The sequence below is a fragment of the Vidua macroura genome, chromosome 22 (assembly GCF_024509145.1).
Source record: "Vidua macroura isolate BioBank_ID:100142 chromosome 22, ASM2450914v1, whole genome shotgun sequence".
Classification (NCBI taxonomy): domain Eukaryota; kingdom Metazoa; phylum Chordata; class Aves; order Passeriformes; family Viduidae; genus Vidua; species Vidua macroura.
In genome coordinates this window covers 1,154,174-1,173,028 of record NC_071592.1, presented here as the reverse complement: position 1 = coordinate 1,173,028, position 18,855 = coordinate 1,154,174, and the positions used below count along the sequence as shown (strand labels likewise).

At 56.9% G+C, this 18,855-nt stretch overlaps 1 protein-coding gene across 3 annotated transcripts in view; it reads left to right on the top strand.

Annotated features, from left to right (window-relative positions):
* Positions 1–18,855, top strand: part of DSCAML1 (DS cell adhesion molecule like 1) — a 96,140-nt gene that overhangs the window by 50,259 nt on the left and 27,026 nt on the right. For all 3 annotated transcript variants that reach the window (XM_053997133.1, XM_053997132.1, XM_053997134.1), the window contains 3 exons: positions 16,096–16,242; positions 17,470–17,748; positions 18,443–18,718. In XM_053997133.1, coding sequence (XP_053853108.1) covers positions 16,096–16,242; positions 17,470–17,748; positions 18,443–18,718 — 702 coding nt within the window. The remainder of the gene's footprint in view (positions 1–16,095; positions 16,243–17,469; positions 17,749–18,442; positions 18,719–18,855) is intronic.

Genomic DNA, 18,855 nt, shown 5'->3' with positions numbered 1-18,855 from the left:
AAACGCCTGAAAACGGGACGGAGAACACCTCGAGTGCAATCTCCCCCGGCCCTGACACCCCGAGCTGAGGGTGTCGGGGCCCAGGGCTGGCCCCACACGAGCACGGGGAGGCAGGCTGTGATACACGGCGGGAAATGCGGCGTGACAGCACCTGAGCGAGGCTACGTGCAGAACAGATGTCTCCTGGCTGGGGCTGGGCCGTGGCACAGCGTCACACCATCAATTATAGATCGCTTCCCTCGCCCCCAGCCGGCGCCCAGAACGGGACTGCTAAAGGAGACGTTAAAAGGGTTGAGAGCAGAAGAGAAACTTGAGAGGGGACAGCTTGATCTCTGGGCTTGTTCCCCATCTGGGAGGTGGTGGAGTGCTGGCAGGGCTTTCCCTGGCTCCTTGGCCAGCTCTGCTGTGCTCGTCACCTCTGTGCCCTCGGAATCCACAGCACCTTCCCTGACGGGACCCCGAGCCCTCACATCGGTGATGGGAAGGGACCCAGGCTGCTCCTTCCTCTCCTCCTCCTCCTCTCTGGGAGACTCCACCTGTGGGGCTGGATCCTGGGATGGCTGCAGCAGCCTGAGAACCTCCCAACCCCACCAGCTTTCACTCGCCTGTTGACTTATTTGTTTGTTTAATTGTTCCAGCTCGCTGCCTTTACCTGGCAATCCCCGCTTCATTACAGGAAACACGGGGCTTTTATCAGGACTGTGGAGTGTCATCCACTGTTTTCACTGAATGTATAATTTGCCATGTATGAAAACCATTTCCCGAATTAATTTACCTACTGCAAACAGTTTGTATTAATGAAAATGCATTTTTCATGTGGGTTTGCTGGCAAAGCTGGCTGGAGCTCAAGAGCTCACTTTATCCATCCGGCATGAGTAGGAGATGGAATTTGTTTAAAAATTAAATAAATAACACACCCACCCCCCATTTTTTAATACAATATGGCCCAGCAATAATCTCCGAGGCAGACTGCAAAGGCTGCAGAAAGCTCCATCTGTGGCATTTTAATATGCAGCATTGTCTCCCGTTTTAATATCCCCCCTTGCCCGGCTCGTGTTTGTGTAAGTGAGACGCGAGATGCTGTCATCTTCCCGGGTCACATTTTGCTGCTCAAAATGAACAGAAGTGGAGATGGATGCAGCCATGGAGCCCTTCCCATATTAACACGCATATTTTAGAATAATTGATGCTGAATTCATTTTGCAGCCTCGTTTCTCCTCAGCCTTCCCCCACCCCCTCTTTCATATTTGCATGGGAAAAAAAAAAAAAAAATCCTGTGATCCGTCCAGATGGCAGCTGGAGGCTCTCAGCTGAGCTGGGCCGTGCGCTGGCTTTCGGAGGCTCCTCCTGGCCAGGGTGGGATCAGGGGCTGGAGGTGGGATGCTGATGGCTCTGGCAGTGTCTGGAGGGCAGGAAGAGGCTCTTAGATGTCACCCCAACGATGCTCAGCTGAATTTGGGGTGTCCTTCTCTGCTCCTTGGCCAGAGCTGCTAAAGCCAGGCTTTGTGGGCGGCCAGGGCTGAGCTCTCTCTCAGTGGAGGGGACATCAGGTAATAAAACCTGGGACAGCACCCTGGGAGCAGCGTCACTCTCTGCAGAAATGTGTTCATCAAACCTCTGGGGATGGGCAGAGTGAGGGTTCTGCTGATACTTTAAAATAAGAAGGTTTGAAATATACTGTAAGGCTAGATTAGGAAAATTTGCTCCTGTTTGGGGATTGTCTTCAATTACTGCATGCTACCAGAAAACCCACACCAAGCCCTTTTCTGTAAGTGAAAATTAATACAGGCGTGTGGAATTTCTCTCAAGAGAATCAAGGAAGGCGTTTGAAAATGTGCAGGTGTGTTTGAGCAGATGGTCTGCAGTGCTCACAGTGTTCTTGGCCTTTGTAAGGAGCTCTGGACCAGCTCAGTGTCCAGCCTCTGTGACTGTCCCCTGAGCTGGCTGGGCACCCCCTGTCATTTCACACCCCCTTTGCAGGGTTTGTCTCTGCCCTTTGTCCCGGGAGGTGACACTGAGCATCCCAGCCCTGCCCCTGCTGAGCCCCTGCTGTGTGCAGCTGAGCCCACAAATAATCCTTTGGAGATAAGTGGACATTTCGTGTGCTTAAAGTTAAGCCTGTGCTTAAATTAAAGCCTGTGCTTAAGCACAAGCAGGACTCAGGCTGGCGAGCTGGGCACCCATGGGTGATGGTGGGCAGCAGGACAGGGGGGACACCCCGGGCAGGGACGCCTGGGGTGAGGCTGGCTGGAGCTGTGACCCTCAGCAGAGGCTGCAGAGCCCGTTCTGGGTGTGCACTGGTGCCCTGAGCCTTGCAGTGTGCAGCTTTTCAGGCATTTCCTGGTGCTCTCCCGTGTCTGGGGACTCCCTAATCAAGGACATTCCTGAGCACACGTGTCACCTGCCACTCAGCACACAGCTTAACCTCATGCCATGTGTTTATCTCATTCCAGGACTACTGTCAGCAATGCCACTCTAAGCATAAACGTAATTATATCTCCTCGGGTAGCAGCAGGGAAGTGATTTATTGCTGCTTTTTGTTCCCTCCCTCCCCTCACCTCTCTGTGATTATGCTCCCGTTTGCTGCTGTGGAGATGCTGATGCTTGACTGCAACTTTGCTGCAGTTGCAGTTGCAGCAAAGTCCCTCCTGTTGGCCAAAGGAGACCTCTCAGTGGCCACAGAGCTCCCTCTTGGGTGCCCTTGTCTTAACACCCATCCCCTCCCCACCAAACCAGCAGGGTGACACAGCACACTGGGGTTTTTGGGTGGGCAAGTGGGAACTTCCAGGGCTAATGCTCTATCATGCCTTTTCAGAGGATAATTTCATTTTAAAATAATTGCTGTGCCAAGGCAGGAGTCCCCTGGCTGAAGTGGCTCCTCGGGAGCAGATGTGCTGGCTCCTCAGTGCTCCTTCAGCTCAAAGCCTGAGATTTCCCCTCCAGCTCTCTGGTGCTGGCTGGTTTTCCCTGGCTCCATCCCCCATTTCTGGGGGTGCTGACGGGAGCTCCCCGCAGGAGGCTCCTCGCTGCTCTGCCCCGCTCCTGGGGAAACCAGAGAAGTTTGGGAAATGGTTTCTCTTCCCTGTGCCATCCACTAAGGCTCCTGCTCTCGTTCTCCAGGGAAAAGGAAGGTGCTTTAATTATTCCTGCCTTCTGGAAAGCCGTGGTAATTAGCAGCGCTGCAGAGAGCGAGGCCTGGCTGGGCTTCTGAGCACTCTGAGGAGGCAGGAGCTCCTGGGTGCTTTTTAAAGACATTTCTCCTCTGAGCTGCAGCTGTGGCAGCCCTGGAGCACCTGGAAATGCCCGTGGCTGTGTGGGACAGCATGGGATTTGGGGCTGCACTGGGGTCCCTTTGGTGAGTGCCCCAGGTGTTTTTTACAGCATCACATCAGCCCCAGGTTTCGGGATGCAGAGCACAGCCCTGCCACAATGCACTCGGAATTTCTCCATGTGGTTTTGAACAAATTGCTGATTATTTTTCCCCTCATTATTCACCTGACAGAGGAGCAGGTTGAGTAATTAGTGAACGCACGTGAACTTTGCAGCGTTTTTATGAATAAAACATGTGTGAATTGGCTGGGTACCGGCCCTGCTGCTTTAGCCTGTGCACCCACTGACATCTGTCAGTGAGGAGCATCCCTGGCCTGGCCTGTGCCACTGTCCCCGTGTCACCCTCCCCGGGACAGCTCAGCTTTTTGCAGTGAAAGCTCCTCCTGCCCGGCACCGCACAGCTCTCTGCTGCACTCCCCGAGCAGGCCGGGCTGCCTTCCTCAGCGCTGCTGCTGAGGAGCTTCTTTGTGCGGCTGTGCTGGATGCTGCGCTCGCCCCTCCTGCTCCCAAAACCGCCCCGTGCCCGCCCTTCCCGCGCGTGTGTGCGAGGCAGCAGCTGCTCGGAGCGGTGGCCAGCAAGGCTTGAATAGCAGCTGAAAGGGAGGAATAATTTGCATCCCGTCAGTTTTGAGAGGCACTTGGAGGCGGGATCTGGCTGCAGCGCTGCAGGGACAGAGGGACCTGGGCTGGGGAGAAGTGCTGAGCGTTCCCAGGCTGCTGATGGGGGAGATCTGGGTGCCTGCCCTAGGCAGAAGGGCGGTACCCAGGGGGTCTGTCGCCTTTGGAGCTGGACATGTGAGGCTGGACGCTGCGTGCCAGCCGGGGAGGCACTCCCCAGCCCATGCCACCCTGTCCCTTTGCACCTCCGTGTCCCTTGGTCCCTTTCTGTGCCTGCCCTCCGAGGGGACCCAGCCGTGGTGGCTCCCTGGGCTGGGCTGCTGCCCGTCCCTGAGCCCGGCCGTGCCTGCTGGAGCTGGCGCTGAGGCCTCGGGCTGTCCTGGCACAGCCAATGCTCTGAAGGCACCACTGAACCGTGCAGAGCAGGAGGGAGCCCTGGGCAGGAGGCCAGGGGCTGAGGAGGTGTCCCCCAGGCTGGCCATGGCAGTGTCCCCACTGTCCCCACGTCCCTTGCCCTGAGCTGTGCTCCAGCCTGGCAGGGTCGGGGGGGGCACCCCGGGAGCCTTTAGAGCTTGCACGAGATGAAGGGAATTGATCCTGAACGTCACTGCAGGGAAGCAGAGAGGAGGCAGGAGCAGCACCCAGCGAGCTCAAGTCTCACATAAATCTGTGAGACAGGGCAGCGAGGTGCAGGTCACACCTCCTGCGTCCCGGGACAGTTATGGGGTCCCAGCTCACCCTGATCACCCCAAACTGAGTGGATTGCAGCGTGGGGGGGCAGGGGCCGTGTGCATGTCTGTTCCACCGTGGTGACAAATGGAAATTCCCCCTCCACAACTAACGGGCAACCTGGTGGCGATACCCAGGCCAAGCCCTCATGTTCTGCTCCCTGTTTTCCCCAGACTAAACCTGAACGGGCTAAGAGCGGTGTGGGGAGTCAGGGCAGCCCCCTCTGTCCCCTGGACACCTGGAAGGCAGGTGAAAGCATGGTGTGACAAGATCTCACCTCATTTAAGGACTTGGAGTCATGTGGAGGCCTCCTGCTCTCCTGGTGAGCTGCCCCAGCATCTCGTTGCTAGGAAATCACATCTGATTGCAGGGCTGGATTTGCCTAAGTCGAGCTCCTGGGCCAGGGATGTTGTGCCAGTGTCAGGAGGACACGGGATCTCTGTTCCGTGTGTCTGTGGTGTCCAAGGAGCTGCTCAGAGCTGGGTCCAGGGGGTTGTGCTGCATCCCACAGCACCTGACTAATTCTTCTGGCCCAGAATGATTTTTGTGGTTCACGCTGTGAACTCCCAGAAAATTTCCCTGCCAGCTTTGAAGCCTAAACTGTTACTCACAAGTGCCCTGTGCTCACACGAGGCTCTCTGATGCCAGGAGGGAATTATTTGATGGGAAGGGTCCATGCCAGGCCTGCCTCCATCAGGACTGCCAGGTTGCTAAACAAAGCCACTGGGGCTGCTTTTTTTCTTGGACGTCTAACTAGGTCAACATACATTTGCCTTGTCTTAATAATTATTGATAAGCTGCAGGGGATCATGTGCGGTGCAGGAAGGGGCTGCTCCCCCCCCCCCAGCTGCCTGTGCAACCCCCCGCCCGTGGCAGATGCTCTGCAGTGGATTTGTGCCTGGCTCTGGTGGAACACCAGGGTTGTTTCCCCCTGGGAACGTGTGCAGCTCCCCAGTCGCTCTCTGAACCTTTCCAGCAGTGGAGAATGGAAGGGAATGGAGAAGGGCTCGTGGTGGCACGCTGGTGGCTTTTGTGGCTGCAGGGACCTTGCTCCCTTCTGGCCCCTCTCCAGAGGGATGCTGTGGCCCACACACATTTCAGTCCATGTTTGCTGCTCGCTGGTACGAGGTGAGAGCAGGTGATGCCCCTGTCCCACCCCGCACCTCCCTCCTCTCCTAGCACCAGCCCCATGAGTGCTCCTGGCTGCAGGGAAAGCGAGGAGAAGTGGTTTTCTTCTGGAGCCACCCCCTCTGGAGGGTGGGAGACAGGGAGGAAGGATCAGAGTGTCCCACAGGCTGGGGAGGGTCACTGTGAGCTGCACCAAGCTGCCTCCAGCCTCCAAGCCAGGTGCTGATGGGGCTGTGCCCACACGTGTGGGGATCTGTGGCTGTGCAGAGCCAGCACTCGAGTTTGGGGTCCCTTCCTCGGCGTGGGCTCCTCTCTGTGCCTCCATAATCAGAGCATGCAGACCAACTCCAGCGAGGTGAAAGGCAAAGAATAAATCCAACCACCCTCTCCAAGCTGCTCAGACTTCAGAGCTGAAGAGGAGGTTATGTCCTGGGGATTTTTTTTCTGTTGCTTTTCCAGCACTAATGAGCAGGGAGGAAGTTCTACTCTTTGTTCGAGTCGCGTTCACTGAATTTTTTTCTCCAGTGAGTAGCGGGGAGGGGAGGAGGGGATGGGAGGCACCGTGTCTCGTGGACACGTGGGACCACGGCAGCGAACGGCAGTGTGGGATCGCCCCGCTTCACCCCTGAGCTTCAGGTGACAGAGTTTCTTCTGGGAGGCTTTTGGGTTTCCTCATCAGATCAAAACAAGGTCTTGGCTTCAGCAGGATTCTTTCAGAGCTGGTGCAGGGCAGTGATGTGCAGCTCTCCTGCAGTTCTCCACGTCGCAGAGGGAGCTTCTGACCTTGACTCCTTCCTGCAGTCTCTGGGTAGTTTTTTTTGGGGGAGCCTGCACCAGTCCTGCCCTTTACGGAGCTCTGTGTGTTGTCCTTGCCCTGCCAAGCACACTCCTGGCTGTAGAAGCCCAGACTGTGTGAGGATTGTGGGCTCTGCTCTCCCTTCCTTCCAATCCAGTGTTTTTAAAAACCAGTTCAGAGCACCCTGCATGTGAGAGCTGCTGGGAGGGCGGGGGGCTCGCTGGGTGCCCTGGTTCAGGCAGGGTCTGGTAAAACCTCACCCAGCTCTTGCCTTCCTCCTGGGCCAGGGCTGGGACGTGGCGAGCCCAGGCTCAGCCCCTGAGCACAGGGACACTTGTCTGGGGGTGACAGGCCCTGCCACCTGCCCTCACCCACCCCAGCCCCTCCACGAGGGCTCGGCACGACTTTATCATAATGCAGCATGAATTTCATTAGCCCGTTTGCCTCGGAGCCCGGAGATAATTTAATCCCGGAGTGGCTTACGAGGCGAAGCGCGGTTTAGCCTGCGGAGCCCCACAGCCCCTCTGAGCCGGGCTCAGAGCTCAGGGCTCAGAGCTCAGGGCTGGCTGGGCACAGTTGGGCTGAGCACGGGGAGGGGGATGTGGCACTCCACACCCTTCCCATCTCGTTAGCCAGATTTTATAGCGTGAAATAAGAGCGGGCGCCGCGGCGCGAGGGCTGCGCTGACCGCGGCAGCCAGAGAGGGGGTCCCTCTCATGTGCGTCTGATTTTCCTTCCGTCTCATCACGGGAGGGTTTACTTAGCAAGCTGAAAAAAATCATTACATATGCTGCTAGTGGCCTGGTTAATTAAGATCTACAGTTCTCTGGGTAGGAAAAGACGACCTATATTTACTGTATGTAGGAAGACATCTGTCAGCTCGAAGCGCTAGATATCCCAGCGCAGGTTTGTCCTGCTTTTGCAGGCTCTGAATTGCAACTGTTTTAAGCTCTGATGCAGACCAAGTTAATTTTAAGATGACTGTTACTATTCTAAACATAAGGAAGGGCATATTTAGCCTCTCAGTACTCAAGAAGGCAAAACCCCCTGCATGTTTCTAGTAATTTTTCCCTAACAGTTTGCACAAAACAACAACAACAAATCCTATTTGGTTTCTGCAAAAGAATATGTTCGAGGGTGATCGTAAAATAGATTATTTTTAAATCTGCAGATGGTTTCCACATATTCCTCCTCAGCTCACTGCAGCTTTCCACCTCAGTAAACTGGTTTGTAATTTAGCCGAGGGCTGTGGAGCAAGCGTTCTGTCGTCTTGTTTTTCTTGTTCGCCTCCTTTACCCCCCCACGCCCCCCTCTGCTTTCTGTCCCCTTTCTCTCCTCTCTCCTTGCTTCTCCCCTGCCGAGGGGCTGTCGGTGTTGGGATGGGTGTGAAGGGACACTGAGCCACGACTGGCTTTGCCGTGGCACTCCCCACACCCCGTGGGCAGCCGCTGTGGGGAGCTCCTGGCAGAGCTGGGGGCTGGGATTAGGGCTGGGGGGGCGATGCCACGGGGCCCAAACCACGCTCCCCGCTTCAATCCTCAGCGGGGAGGCTCTGCCACGCTGGGCATGGAGGTGGCTGCTCCCATCCACACGGCCCCCTCCAGCTGAGGGAGTTATCGGGGGGCTCAAGGCCGTGGGGAAAGGGTGAGGGATGCACAGCCCTGGAAAAGATAATTAGAGGAAGGATGCACTTTGAGTTCTGCAATGGCGGCTCCCCCCTCCCCCCTCTGCCTGGAAGAAAACACTGCTTTTTTTTATTTCTTTGTTCTTTCACGGTTCGGCATTATAATTATTGAGATTTCACTGCAGGGCAAAATGATCATTTGACAATGTAAGTGGGGAAAATAATTCTCGTGTTATCCAGCAGCCTCACTCTTATTATAATTATGGCGAAACTCCTGCAGACTGAAGTGGGGGCAAAGAATTTCCTCCTATGTGGTGTTTGGCTTTTCAAGATTTCTCAAGATTTGATTGCAGATGGGAGAATTTCCTTCCCTTCCCATCAATAATCCGAGGCTGGTGATGGATGGCGAAGGACCAGGGTACCTGTTGTTTTCCCCTTTGTTTTCATTAGGCATTTTCCATTTCTGTCATTCTCGGCGTTGGTGATGGATTTTTATGAGCAAATATCTTGGTTCAAGCCATTCGGAATTGTTTGCACAGTAATGTCTGCAGCAGCAGCAAAACCCAATTAAAAAATCAGAGGAAAATTGATGCAAAACTGCAAATCAGCCCCTCTCAAGATGGGGGACAGTGACGGCTCGTTCTGTGCTGAGGCAGGCGGTGGTGGAGGGGTCACCCTGCCTTGGGCTGGGCAGCTGGGGCTGGGGCTGGGGGTTTCTTCCTTTGCCTGCGGGCAGTCCCGTGCCATCGGTGGTGCTGTCCCAGAATCTCCAGACTCCTTGTGAGCCGTCCTTCCCAGGGCAGTGTGGCCACCACGTTCCGTGTTCCAGCCTCCAGCCCGTGCCATCCTCCATCCTGTGCCATCCTCCATCCCGTGCCATCCTCCATCCCGTGCCATCCTCCATCCCGTGTCACCCTCCACGCCGTGTCACCCTCCTTCCCATGTCACCCTCCATCCTGTGCCATCCTCCATTCCTGTGCCATCCTGCTTCCCATGCCATCCTCCATCCTGTGTCATCCTCCATCCTGTGTCACCCTCCATCTCGTGCCATCGTCCATCCTGTGCCATCCTCCTTGCCAAGCCATCCTCCATCCTGTGCCATCCTCCTTCCCATGCCATCCTCTCTCCTGTGTCACCCTCCTTCCCATGCCATCCTGCATCCCATGTCACCCTCCATCCCGTGCCATCCTCCATCCTGTGCCATCCTCCATCCTGTGCCATCCTCTCTCCTGTGTCATCCTGCGTCCCGTGCCATCCTCTGTCCCGTGCCATCCTCCATCCTGTGCCATCCTCCATCCCCATGCCATCCTCCATCCTGTGCCATCCTCCATCCCATGTCATCCTGCATCCCGTGCCATCCTGCATCCCATGCCATTCTCCTTCCCATGCCATCCTCCATTCCATGTCACCCTCCATCCCGTGCCATCCTCCATTCCATGTCATCCTGCATCCCGTGCCATCCTGCATCCCGTGCCATCCTGCATCCCGTGCCACCCTCCATCTATGCCATCCTCCGTCCCGCTCTGCCCGCCTGGTGCCCAGCATCCCTCCCCATCCCTCTCGGGGCTGGGAGCACGGCGTGGTGGCAGGGAGGTCTGCTGTCCCCTGGCACCCCGGGGCTGATGGAAGCGAGCTGACAGAACACAGGCAGCATTAGCCTAATTATGGCCATACCCGCTACCTCTGCGTGGAATTTCCTTTCTTAGCGACTTCCTGTTTTCCTCTTTGAGATGCAAATTTTTGCACAGTCCTCGATCCAGATTTTCTCCTCATTAGCATGAAATCTGACTAGTTCCGCGGTTTTTTAAATAGCAAATGAAAAAAAAAAAAAAAAGAAAAGAAAATTAAATGCTGTGCACAAGTAGTGGCGAAGACCCCCCCCCGTCATTCTCGGGGGCAGAAGGTGGAGGGGCTGGCGAGGATTTTTGGGAATCACTCAGCCACAGCCGCGTTTTTCCACGCCAGGCTGCTCAGCTTTGCTCGTGCGTGGCTGAGCGGGCTGCGGGAATCAGCGCGGAGGGGCCGGTGGGCAGAGCCCCTGCCCAGCTCCCCGGCACCCTGCGCTGCCTTCCCAGCCCGCCCACCCTGTGCTAGGGCACACACAGGTTCAGCCTGTGGACAGCAGTATTTTGGTTTGCTTCCTCCAGGAAAACGAGACTCGTTGTAACAGGAGGTTAAAAAAAAAAAAAAAAAAGAAAAAAAAAAAAAGAAAAACGCGATGCTCCAAAAATCCCTCTTTGAATTGAGTGTTCTCTTGGTGGATTTTATATGTTTTTATGCCTGCCGTAATCCCAGCCCGCTGCAGCTCAGCGCTGGGAGAGGGCTGGTGATAGAGCCGGAGCAGAAGGCACTATTTTGTGGTAAATGTCACTCTAGTAATACTCAGCTCTGCTCGGAAATAGAAATCCAACCCTCGCTGGCGTGCGGCGTGGGGAGCCGGGCTCGGGAGCTGCCCTGCTCCCCTGCCAGCCCCGTGTCCCGATGCTCCGGGAATGCCTTTTGCCCGGCATCGCCCTCCCCCTCCCCAGCTTCCCTGCCCAGCCCCTCCCTCCTCCCAGCTTTCCACCACATAATGAGTTTGATAAGAAATTGTCTCGTTAACAGGATTAGCCATGGAAATCTCTAGTCCCCTCCTATTCATTTTGTAATGCTCTTCATCGTGGTCTGTAATTTTCTGCTGGTATTAGGCGGCTCCGGACCACCTCGGGAGACGAATTCCTCCTCTTTTGGCAGTGCCAGCGTGGCTGGCGACAGGGGGCTGCTCCATGGGCAAGCCCCGGCCCCGTGGCTCCCACCCAGGGGATTCCTCCTCCTCCTCCTCCTCCTCCTCTGTGCTCTGGTTCAGTGAAAGTGTGTCACTCCCAAAGTCGCTTACGCAAACAAACCCAAGTGTCCCCAAACACTGCTGGGTTTCACTGCCAAGCGCCCCGGTGACTCAGAGGTGGATTAAAACCCGGAGAGGCAAACTGTGCTCTCCCTCACACCCGTGTGAATCCATTTCCGTGGGCAGCATAATTCCGGATTTACTTCTAGGAACATGACTTGCAAGTCTGGCCCTTGGGTAAATAATGACTCTTGATTTAATAACTCCTGCCAGCCCTGCAGGATACCTCACTTCCGAGGGAGCTAATAGAGAGAGATCTTTCCTAACATCTGTTTTCCCAATTTTGCCAACTCGTGAGCCTGCATCTGGGAAGCAGCATCCAGGCAGCAGAAACTGCCCACTGCCAGTGAGTCCAGTGAGGGTGGGAAACATCTGGGAAACACGGTGTTCCTGGTGCTCCACTCCAGCCACGTGCTGGCTGCTCATACCTGGATGCAAGATTGGCAGCGCCAGCTCCTGGTTATGCCCATCCCATATTTGTTCTGGTGTGTGTTTCCCTGAGCCCTGATAAGAAAATCCCTGGTTTTGCTGGAAAACCTCTCCACTAGCACAGCAGTCGGTGCGCAGTGTCCTGGGCACCCCCCAGGGCAGGGTGACAGTGTTCGGTGACACATGTCCCTGGTCGCCATCCTGTTGCAAGAATTTGATGCTTAGAAATCCCCTCGAGTGTTTCCTTTTGGATTTTTTGGCTTGTCAGATTCCCAGAGCACCAGGAGGGTCTGGCACAACATCTGCTGGACAGCGGTGTGACACGGAGGTGACAGTGACACCGTCCTTGTAAACCTTTCCTGCTTTTTGCTTCTCTCTCTTGTTTCACGTCTCCCTCTCAGAAAAGCCATTTAAATGTAATTCTGTTCTTAAACCCTCTCCCTCATGCATGCCTAATGAACAGCCGGCAGAGGTGCCGGAAACGGCCCGAGTAGGATTCAATCTCGCCGAGTGTCGACAAGTCATTTGGAAGGAGCCCTGGGAGCGCGCCCAGTTTTATTACAGCGTAATTAGAAATAAAATCTTGTTGCGGGAGGAGAATGAGAGATGGGTGTCAATCCTGTAACGGGAGGAGATGGAGCCATGCTTATTAAGGAGATTAGGGAGGAGAGGTGCAAAGCCCGTCGTGACCCCCGCATTTCCACCCCCCTCTGCTGCTCCCTCTGCCCTGACTCCTGCAGAAACCATCAGGTCCTTCTGTCGGGAAAAGGGCCACTGCTCCTGGAGGAGGATGAGGAGGAGAGGAGGATGAGGAAGAGAGGAGGACGAGGAGGAGAGGAGGAGCCCCTTGGTGCGGAGCCCGAGCTGCTGGCTCAGCTGGCGCCGCTCGCGTTACAAATGCCCGTGACTGTTCCAGGTGGGAACCTTTGGCTGAGCTCACAGCTCTGCTGCCCCGGCTCTGCGGGAGAGCTCTGCTGCCTTTGGAAGGGCTGGGAGCAGCGACGGCCCTACAGCTCCCTTGGGATCCCCACGGCAGGCAAACACGTAAATAAATCTGTCAGATTTGTGCAGGTCCTATGAAATTTGCATTGGGCTCAGGTTACAGCTCCTCTTTAACATCTCCGCCGGGGAGGGATGGCGAGAGCTTTAATCTCAGTGCCCGGTCCAGGGCCCCCCTGCTCTCAGCATTTGCTGTGGCACGAACTGGGCTCAGCCTGCTGAGATAAAAGGCAGCTCTGGTGCATGGCCACCGATGCCAGCCCGCTCCTGTGCCCTGTGTGCCCTGCCCCGCTGGGCACTGCGTCCCAGGGCTCCAGCTGTCCCCGGGAGGGAGGTGGTGATCAGTGCCATGGGGCGGGCAGGAGTTTCCATCCTCGCTGGGTTTTCTGCGGATGTTCCTTGCCCCCGGGCGAGCTCCATGCCGGGCAAATGGCATCCTGGAGCAGCAGCCACAGCAGAAAAGTGCCGCTGTGGCAGCGGTGGAAAATTACAGGCTTTGCTCTTTGGGGCTTCCCCCTCCGTGCCTTCCCCCCGGGAGGCGTTTGTCACTTTAAACGCGGCCAGAAATAGCACCAAACAGTTATTGGATTTGTCCGGGATGCCTTGGGATGCACATGCTCCGAGTATGGCTAATTCATAAACGCTGGCACCTATTGATTCTGCGGAGTACCAGGGGAAAGTTATCTCATTAGTCTTATGAACTATAAAACGTGCTCCCTCCTGAAGCCCTGACCCCGTTGTTTTGATAAATCTATGTTGGATAGAGCAGGAGCTGGTAACCTGCATCGACTGTAACCTTTCTCTTGGAATTGGGAGCCCCTTGGGAATGATGCTGGGGTTTCAGGGCCACCACTGGCAGCTGGATGTGGGACAGGTGTGTGTGTGTGTGTGTGTACTCAGCGAGACCACGCAGGAGAGCCCCTCTCTCCCCCTTACACTTTTCCCCAGGTGAGGGGCCAGGTCCTGGGAATTTCGGTAGAATTTAGCTCATGGTGGGCTCTTGGTTTGATCCAAGGGCTTTGGTGAGGTATCTCCAAAGGCAGCAGCTCAAGTCTAGCTGGAGGAGTTATGAGAGGCACACCACTCCAGCCTGGCCACGGATGTGCTTCGTCCTCTGCTTCCTGTGAAGCCTTTCCACCTCCTGGCAGGCAGAGAGATCTGATTTTATTGGGAGACCTCTGACGTTAATCTGCCTGGCAAACTCAGCAATAAATCATTTGGGTGAGGTCTGCTGGAGCCGCTTACATCAGTTACAGCCCCGCATCTCCCCTGAACCAGCAGAACGTTCCTCGACAGAGCCACTTGTCCCCTCCCAGAAAAAAAAAAAAAAAAAAAGAAAAGAAAAGAAAAAAGAAAAAAAAAGGCAAAGGAAGCTGTGCTGTCAGCTTGGGTGGATCTCACACGTGATGAACAGTAGCACCACACCGTGCAGGAGGCAGATGCCTCCTGTCACTCCGCGGTGGAGATGTGGATCCTAAACCCGCAGGATTTCTGCCTGTTCGTGTCCCCGGGGAGGTTGTTATGGCTGGAGCCCCATGCAGAGCCTGGATCTCGGGCACAAGGCTTTGTTTCCAGCCCGGAGCACGGCAGCACGGGGCTGTGGATCCCCAGGCACGGCCGCGTGTGAGGGTGTGGGCTGCCAGCACTTCGCAAAATACAGCCCCGTTTCCATGGAAACCGGCTCCCCCCATCTCAAATTCCAGTGCAGCCAATGTTCTCCGCTTACTGGTTTGATGGGAGATGAAAAATTAATGTTTGATTTGCATGCTGTTGCGGTGCTGTGGGACCACTCCCCCTGCCCTTCCGCGGGGGTCGCGCAGATCCCGGGGCGGCTCCCGCTGGCGGTGGAGCACAACGCCCGCACCACCGCACCCCCGGGGCCAGCTGCAGGCTGCTGCGGGCCACGTGCTGCCACACTGCTGCCGACATGCCACGGCACGGAGGTTTCGGCTCAGGTTTTGGCTGGTGAAGCCCAGAACGCTCCGAGCAGGGATGGAGTCCCTGGAGATGTGGGGATGGCAGCTCCTGCTCCCACTGCTTCCAGGGAGGATCAGCACAGGGTGCCAGCCTGGCGGGTGCCTGTGCCTCTGTTAGCCACAGCTGACTGGCGTTATGATTAATTATTTGCTGTTTCTTTGCCGTTTGGAGTCCCCCACTGTCTTGTATCAAGCAGTTGGAGTCAAACACTCACATCTGGCTGAGCCACGGCTGGAATGGGTGATGCCAGCACAGCTTGGCACTGCCATTGCCTTGGCTCGTGCCAGGGCATCTCCCTGGTTCCCTGGGTGAGGATCCCTGATTTCTGCTGCTCTGTCACCTGCAGTATTTGCAGGGAATTGGGCCTGGGGTCCTGCCCAGGGTGTGGGAGCCAGAGTGCTCTGGGAGCTTCTGCCTCTTTTCCTCTCTCACTCGTGCTTACTCTGCACTCCTGAGTTTGACCATGGAGCTTTCTTCTTGCCTAAATTGAGAATATCCAGGTGCTTCCAAAAGGTGCTTGGAAGTAGAAACAGTTGTTTGGCCTCATCAGCTAGATCCTGGCTTAGCAGGCATTGTGCAGGACTTGAGGGAGCCATTTGCAGATGTTGCTGATTTACAGGCTGGGTTTAAAGGTTTTCACTCTGAGCATTCAGCTGCACTAAATTACCTTCTGCAGTTGAGGGGTTTGGTAGGGGGTGGTTTGGCTGGCAGCACGGTGCAGCCGAGCAGATGGAACATCCCATCCCAGCTGAGACTGGCAATGGAATAAACCCCAAAGCCCCACAGAGCTGGGGGTGAAAGCCTTGCTTGGCACAGAGGGGCAGGGCAAAGTGCTTTCCAGGTGGGCAGGGAGCCTCTCCAGAGCCTCGGCTTATCCTGCTCTCCATGTAGCCACTACACAGGCCTTTCTATTGGTGCTAATTACTGTTATAATTCATGATGAATTACAGGGGTCAGGAGCCAGCCAAAGACTCCTTCCCCCTGTGCCAGGCTCCAAAACCAGCTGCCCTGAGGGGGCTGCTCTCCTGCCACCCTTCTCCCGGGGCTCAAACATCAGCTCAAACCCTTATTTGTTTTCACATGATTCTAAGTAAGTTAAGCTAATTATTAACTCAGCGGGACGGATTCACTTTTAATTGCGGCGTTGCCATGGCACGCGTGGCACCGCGGCGCAGCAGCGTGTGCCGGAGCTGCGTGCCACCCGCTCTGCTCACCCACGGCCTGCCTGAATCCGAGCCCTGGCAGCCCAGGTGCGTGTGAAGACCCCCCAAAGCTACCTTTACACCTGGGCAGGTGTGTGCTTGCCAGGGTGAGTGATGGAGGGAGGCGGTGCCTGCAAACGCCGGGGCTGCTGTTGCACACACGAGGTTCCTGCGGCTCACCCAACTTCACCAGCCTGCCTGAAACTTCAGCCAGAGCTGCACCCCGATGTGGTGGAGGTGCAGGGAGGTGGAGGGGGGTCCCTCTTTCCCTGCCACAGCTCCGGTGCCAGCTCGGAGTGCAGGGGCTGTGCCTGACCCGGGTGCTCAGCCTGGGGCCAGGGGAGGCTCGCTCACTCTTCTCCTCCCTTTGTGTCTCCAGAAAATAGGTTTTTTATTACTTCTTATGGAGGTTTGTACATATCGGACGTGCAGAAGGAAGATGCCTTGTCCACCTACAGGTGTATCACCAAGCACAAGTACAGCGGGGAGACGCGGCAGAGCAACGGCGCCCGGCTCTCCGTCTCAGGTGAGCCCGTGCGGCTGCCAGCGTGGGCGGGGGGCCGGGTCCAGTGCCGGGGAGGGGGCCCAGCCCTGCCCGCTGTCCACTCTCCTGCTTGCTTCCCCGCACTGAGAGCACCGGCATCGCCACCTGGGGTCCCCGCAGCGAGGGGACATCCCGGTGCGGGGCGGGAGGTGCCGTGGGGGCTGCGCAGGGGGCTGGCAGTGCCTGGGCTGTGCCCCCCGGCACGGAGCCCCCTCCCCGAGCCGGGCGCGGCGGTGGCAGTGCCGCGCGTCACCCCGAGCGGGAGGCGACGGGGCGCGCGGCGATGCGATGTGACAGCCCGCGATGTGAGCAGCCTGACGCGATGTGACGAACATGCAAGCGATACTGCGGCGGAGGCAGTGCAGTCCGGAGTGCCGGGTGTCTCGGGGCGCTCCCGGCTCCGCTGACTGCCCAAATTACTCCGCTCGGGAGGGAGGGAGTTCGCTCGGCGCAGCGCGCCCGCTCCCTGCCATATGCTCTTCCCATCCTCGGGTGCTCCCGCACCGGCTCTTCGAATTAACCCCCCGGAGGGCAGGGAAGAGAGGCAGGGCTTGCCGAATCTTGCCTCCCCCGGGTCCCAGCCGGGCCCGTCCTGCCCCACGTCCCGGCGGTGCGTGGGCGTCGCCGGGTGTATCATCCCAAATCCGCGCGGTTCGATCTGGCCCGGTCCCCTCCTGGTCGCTGTCATTATTTACACGTCACGGCGTTTTACTTCTGCTTGGGAGTAATGAAAGAGGTTTCTTTCCCCTGGAATTTAATTTCACGCCTGAGACTTAGTGATTAATTTTCTCCTTTCCCAGCTGCCTGATGGGCCCTTTTGCTTGTAAATTTTGAAATGTGCCACAAAATTTGTGTATTTTGCACCAATTAGGTGTCACCTTGAGTAATTCCTCCGATGCTGAGTTTATTCCTCCCATCAGCTATTTAGGATGTGTTTTTCCTCCCACCTCCGCCCGTGCCTGTTGTCCTGGCTGCCAAGGGCTGTGCTGGCCGGGTGGGACAGGGCACCCCATGCTCAGCAAGGATAACGGGGTGCATCCTGCACTCCTGTGTGGCAGAGCCACCCGCTCAGGGGAGTGGGGAGAACAATCTCGTGGATGGTGCTGACTGAGCACGGTGTCACCATGCCAGGGGGGTCTCCCTCAGTGTCCCTGAGACACCTCACTTCCTCCTCTTCCCCGGGTGAGCCCAATTCCTCTCCCAACCCAGACCCGGCGGAGTCCATCCCCACGATGTTAGACAGCTTCCAGTCCAAGGAGGTGAAGGCGGGCCGGCTGGTGGAGCTGCCCTGCATCGCCTCGGGCTACCCCAACCCGGCCGTGCGGTGGATCAAGGACGGGCGGCCGCTCCCCGCCGACAGCCGCTGGACCAAGCGCATCACGGGGCTGACCATCAGCGACCTGCGCGTGGAGGACAGCGGCACCTACATCTGCGAGGTGACCAACACCTTCGGCTCCGCAGAGGTCACGGGGACCCTCACGGTCATAGGTGAGAGCCGGCGGGGAGGAGCGGTGGGGGGCTCAGTCCTGCTGCCTCCTGACACGTAAAGCCTTTATCAGTATTCAGCTTTAGGGGTTTATACAGCTGTATAAACAACAGCCTTGTGCTTTGGCACAGTGTTCGGCTCGCTGGAAGCCACTGTCTTGCACATGTCCGACGTGTTGGGTGCTTCTGTGCTTTGCTTTGTTGATTTACATAAAATTTATGTCGATTTACATAAAATAAGCTCTAGCCAAATAGTAAATACCATCTGGGCAGGCCAAGCATTTATCACGTGCTGTTTTCCTGGGGCTTCCTCCTGTCACCGGGATCCTGGCAGTACCAGAGCCACTGTGCCTGCCTTACCTGGAGCACGGTGCCAGCCAGGCCCCGTCAGCCTGCTGGGAGCCAGCCTGGTGTGTCCCCAGCGCAGCACTGCGCCTGTCACATGGACCACATCTTCTTCCAGCCACCCTGCCACCTCCCCACAGTACCCCCACCCAGGGGCCTGGGGCTGACGTTAAAAGCAGGGGCTGTCAGCAGCGAGGACGGTGGCAGGGCCACCTGCCTTATTGTGCGGTGACATTTACCGCACAGCCGGGCTGTTGCTGCCGGGCCAGGAGGAGCAGAGAGCGCGCAGCGGGGATGAGCTGCCTCCCGCGGCGCTGCCCGGCACCGCCAACGCCTCTCCCCTCTCTCACAGACCCTCTGCGTGTGACCCTCACACCAAAGAAGCTCAAAACGGGCATCGGCAGCACCGTCATCCTCTCTTGTGCCCTCAGCGGGTCCCCCGAGTACGTCATCCGCTGGTACCGCAACACGGACCTGGTGGCGGTGGATGACTACATCTCCATCCGGGGCATCAGCAACGAGACCCTCCTCATCACGGCCGCCCAGAAGAGCCACTCCGGGGCCTACCAGTGCTTCGCCACCCGCAAGTCCCAGACGGCACAGGACTTCTCCATCATCACGCTGGAGGGTGAGCAGGCTTCCCGCGCTGGGGGCTTCTTCCTCTGCCCCTCTCTGAGGGGATGCTTTGTGCATGGCTGGAGGGCAGGGACCTCCAGGCCCTCCAGGCGCTGGGGTGGGGGTCCTGAGGCTGCTGCCAGTCTGTTC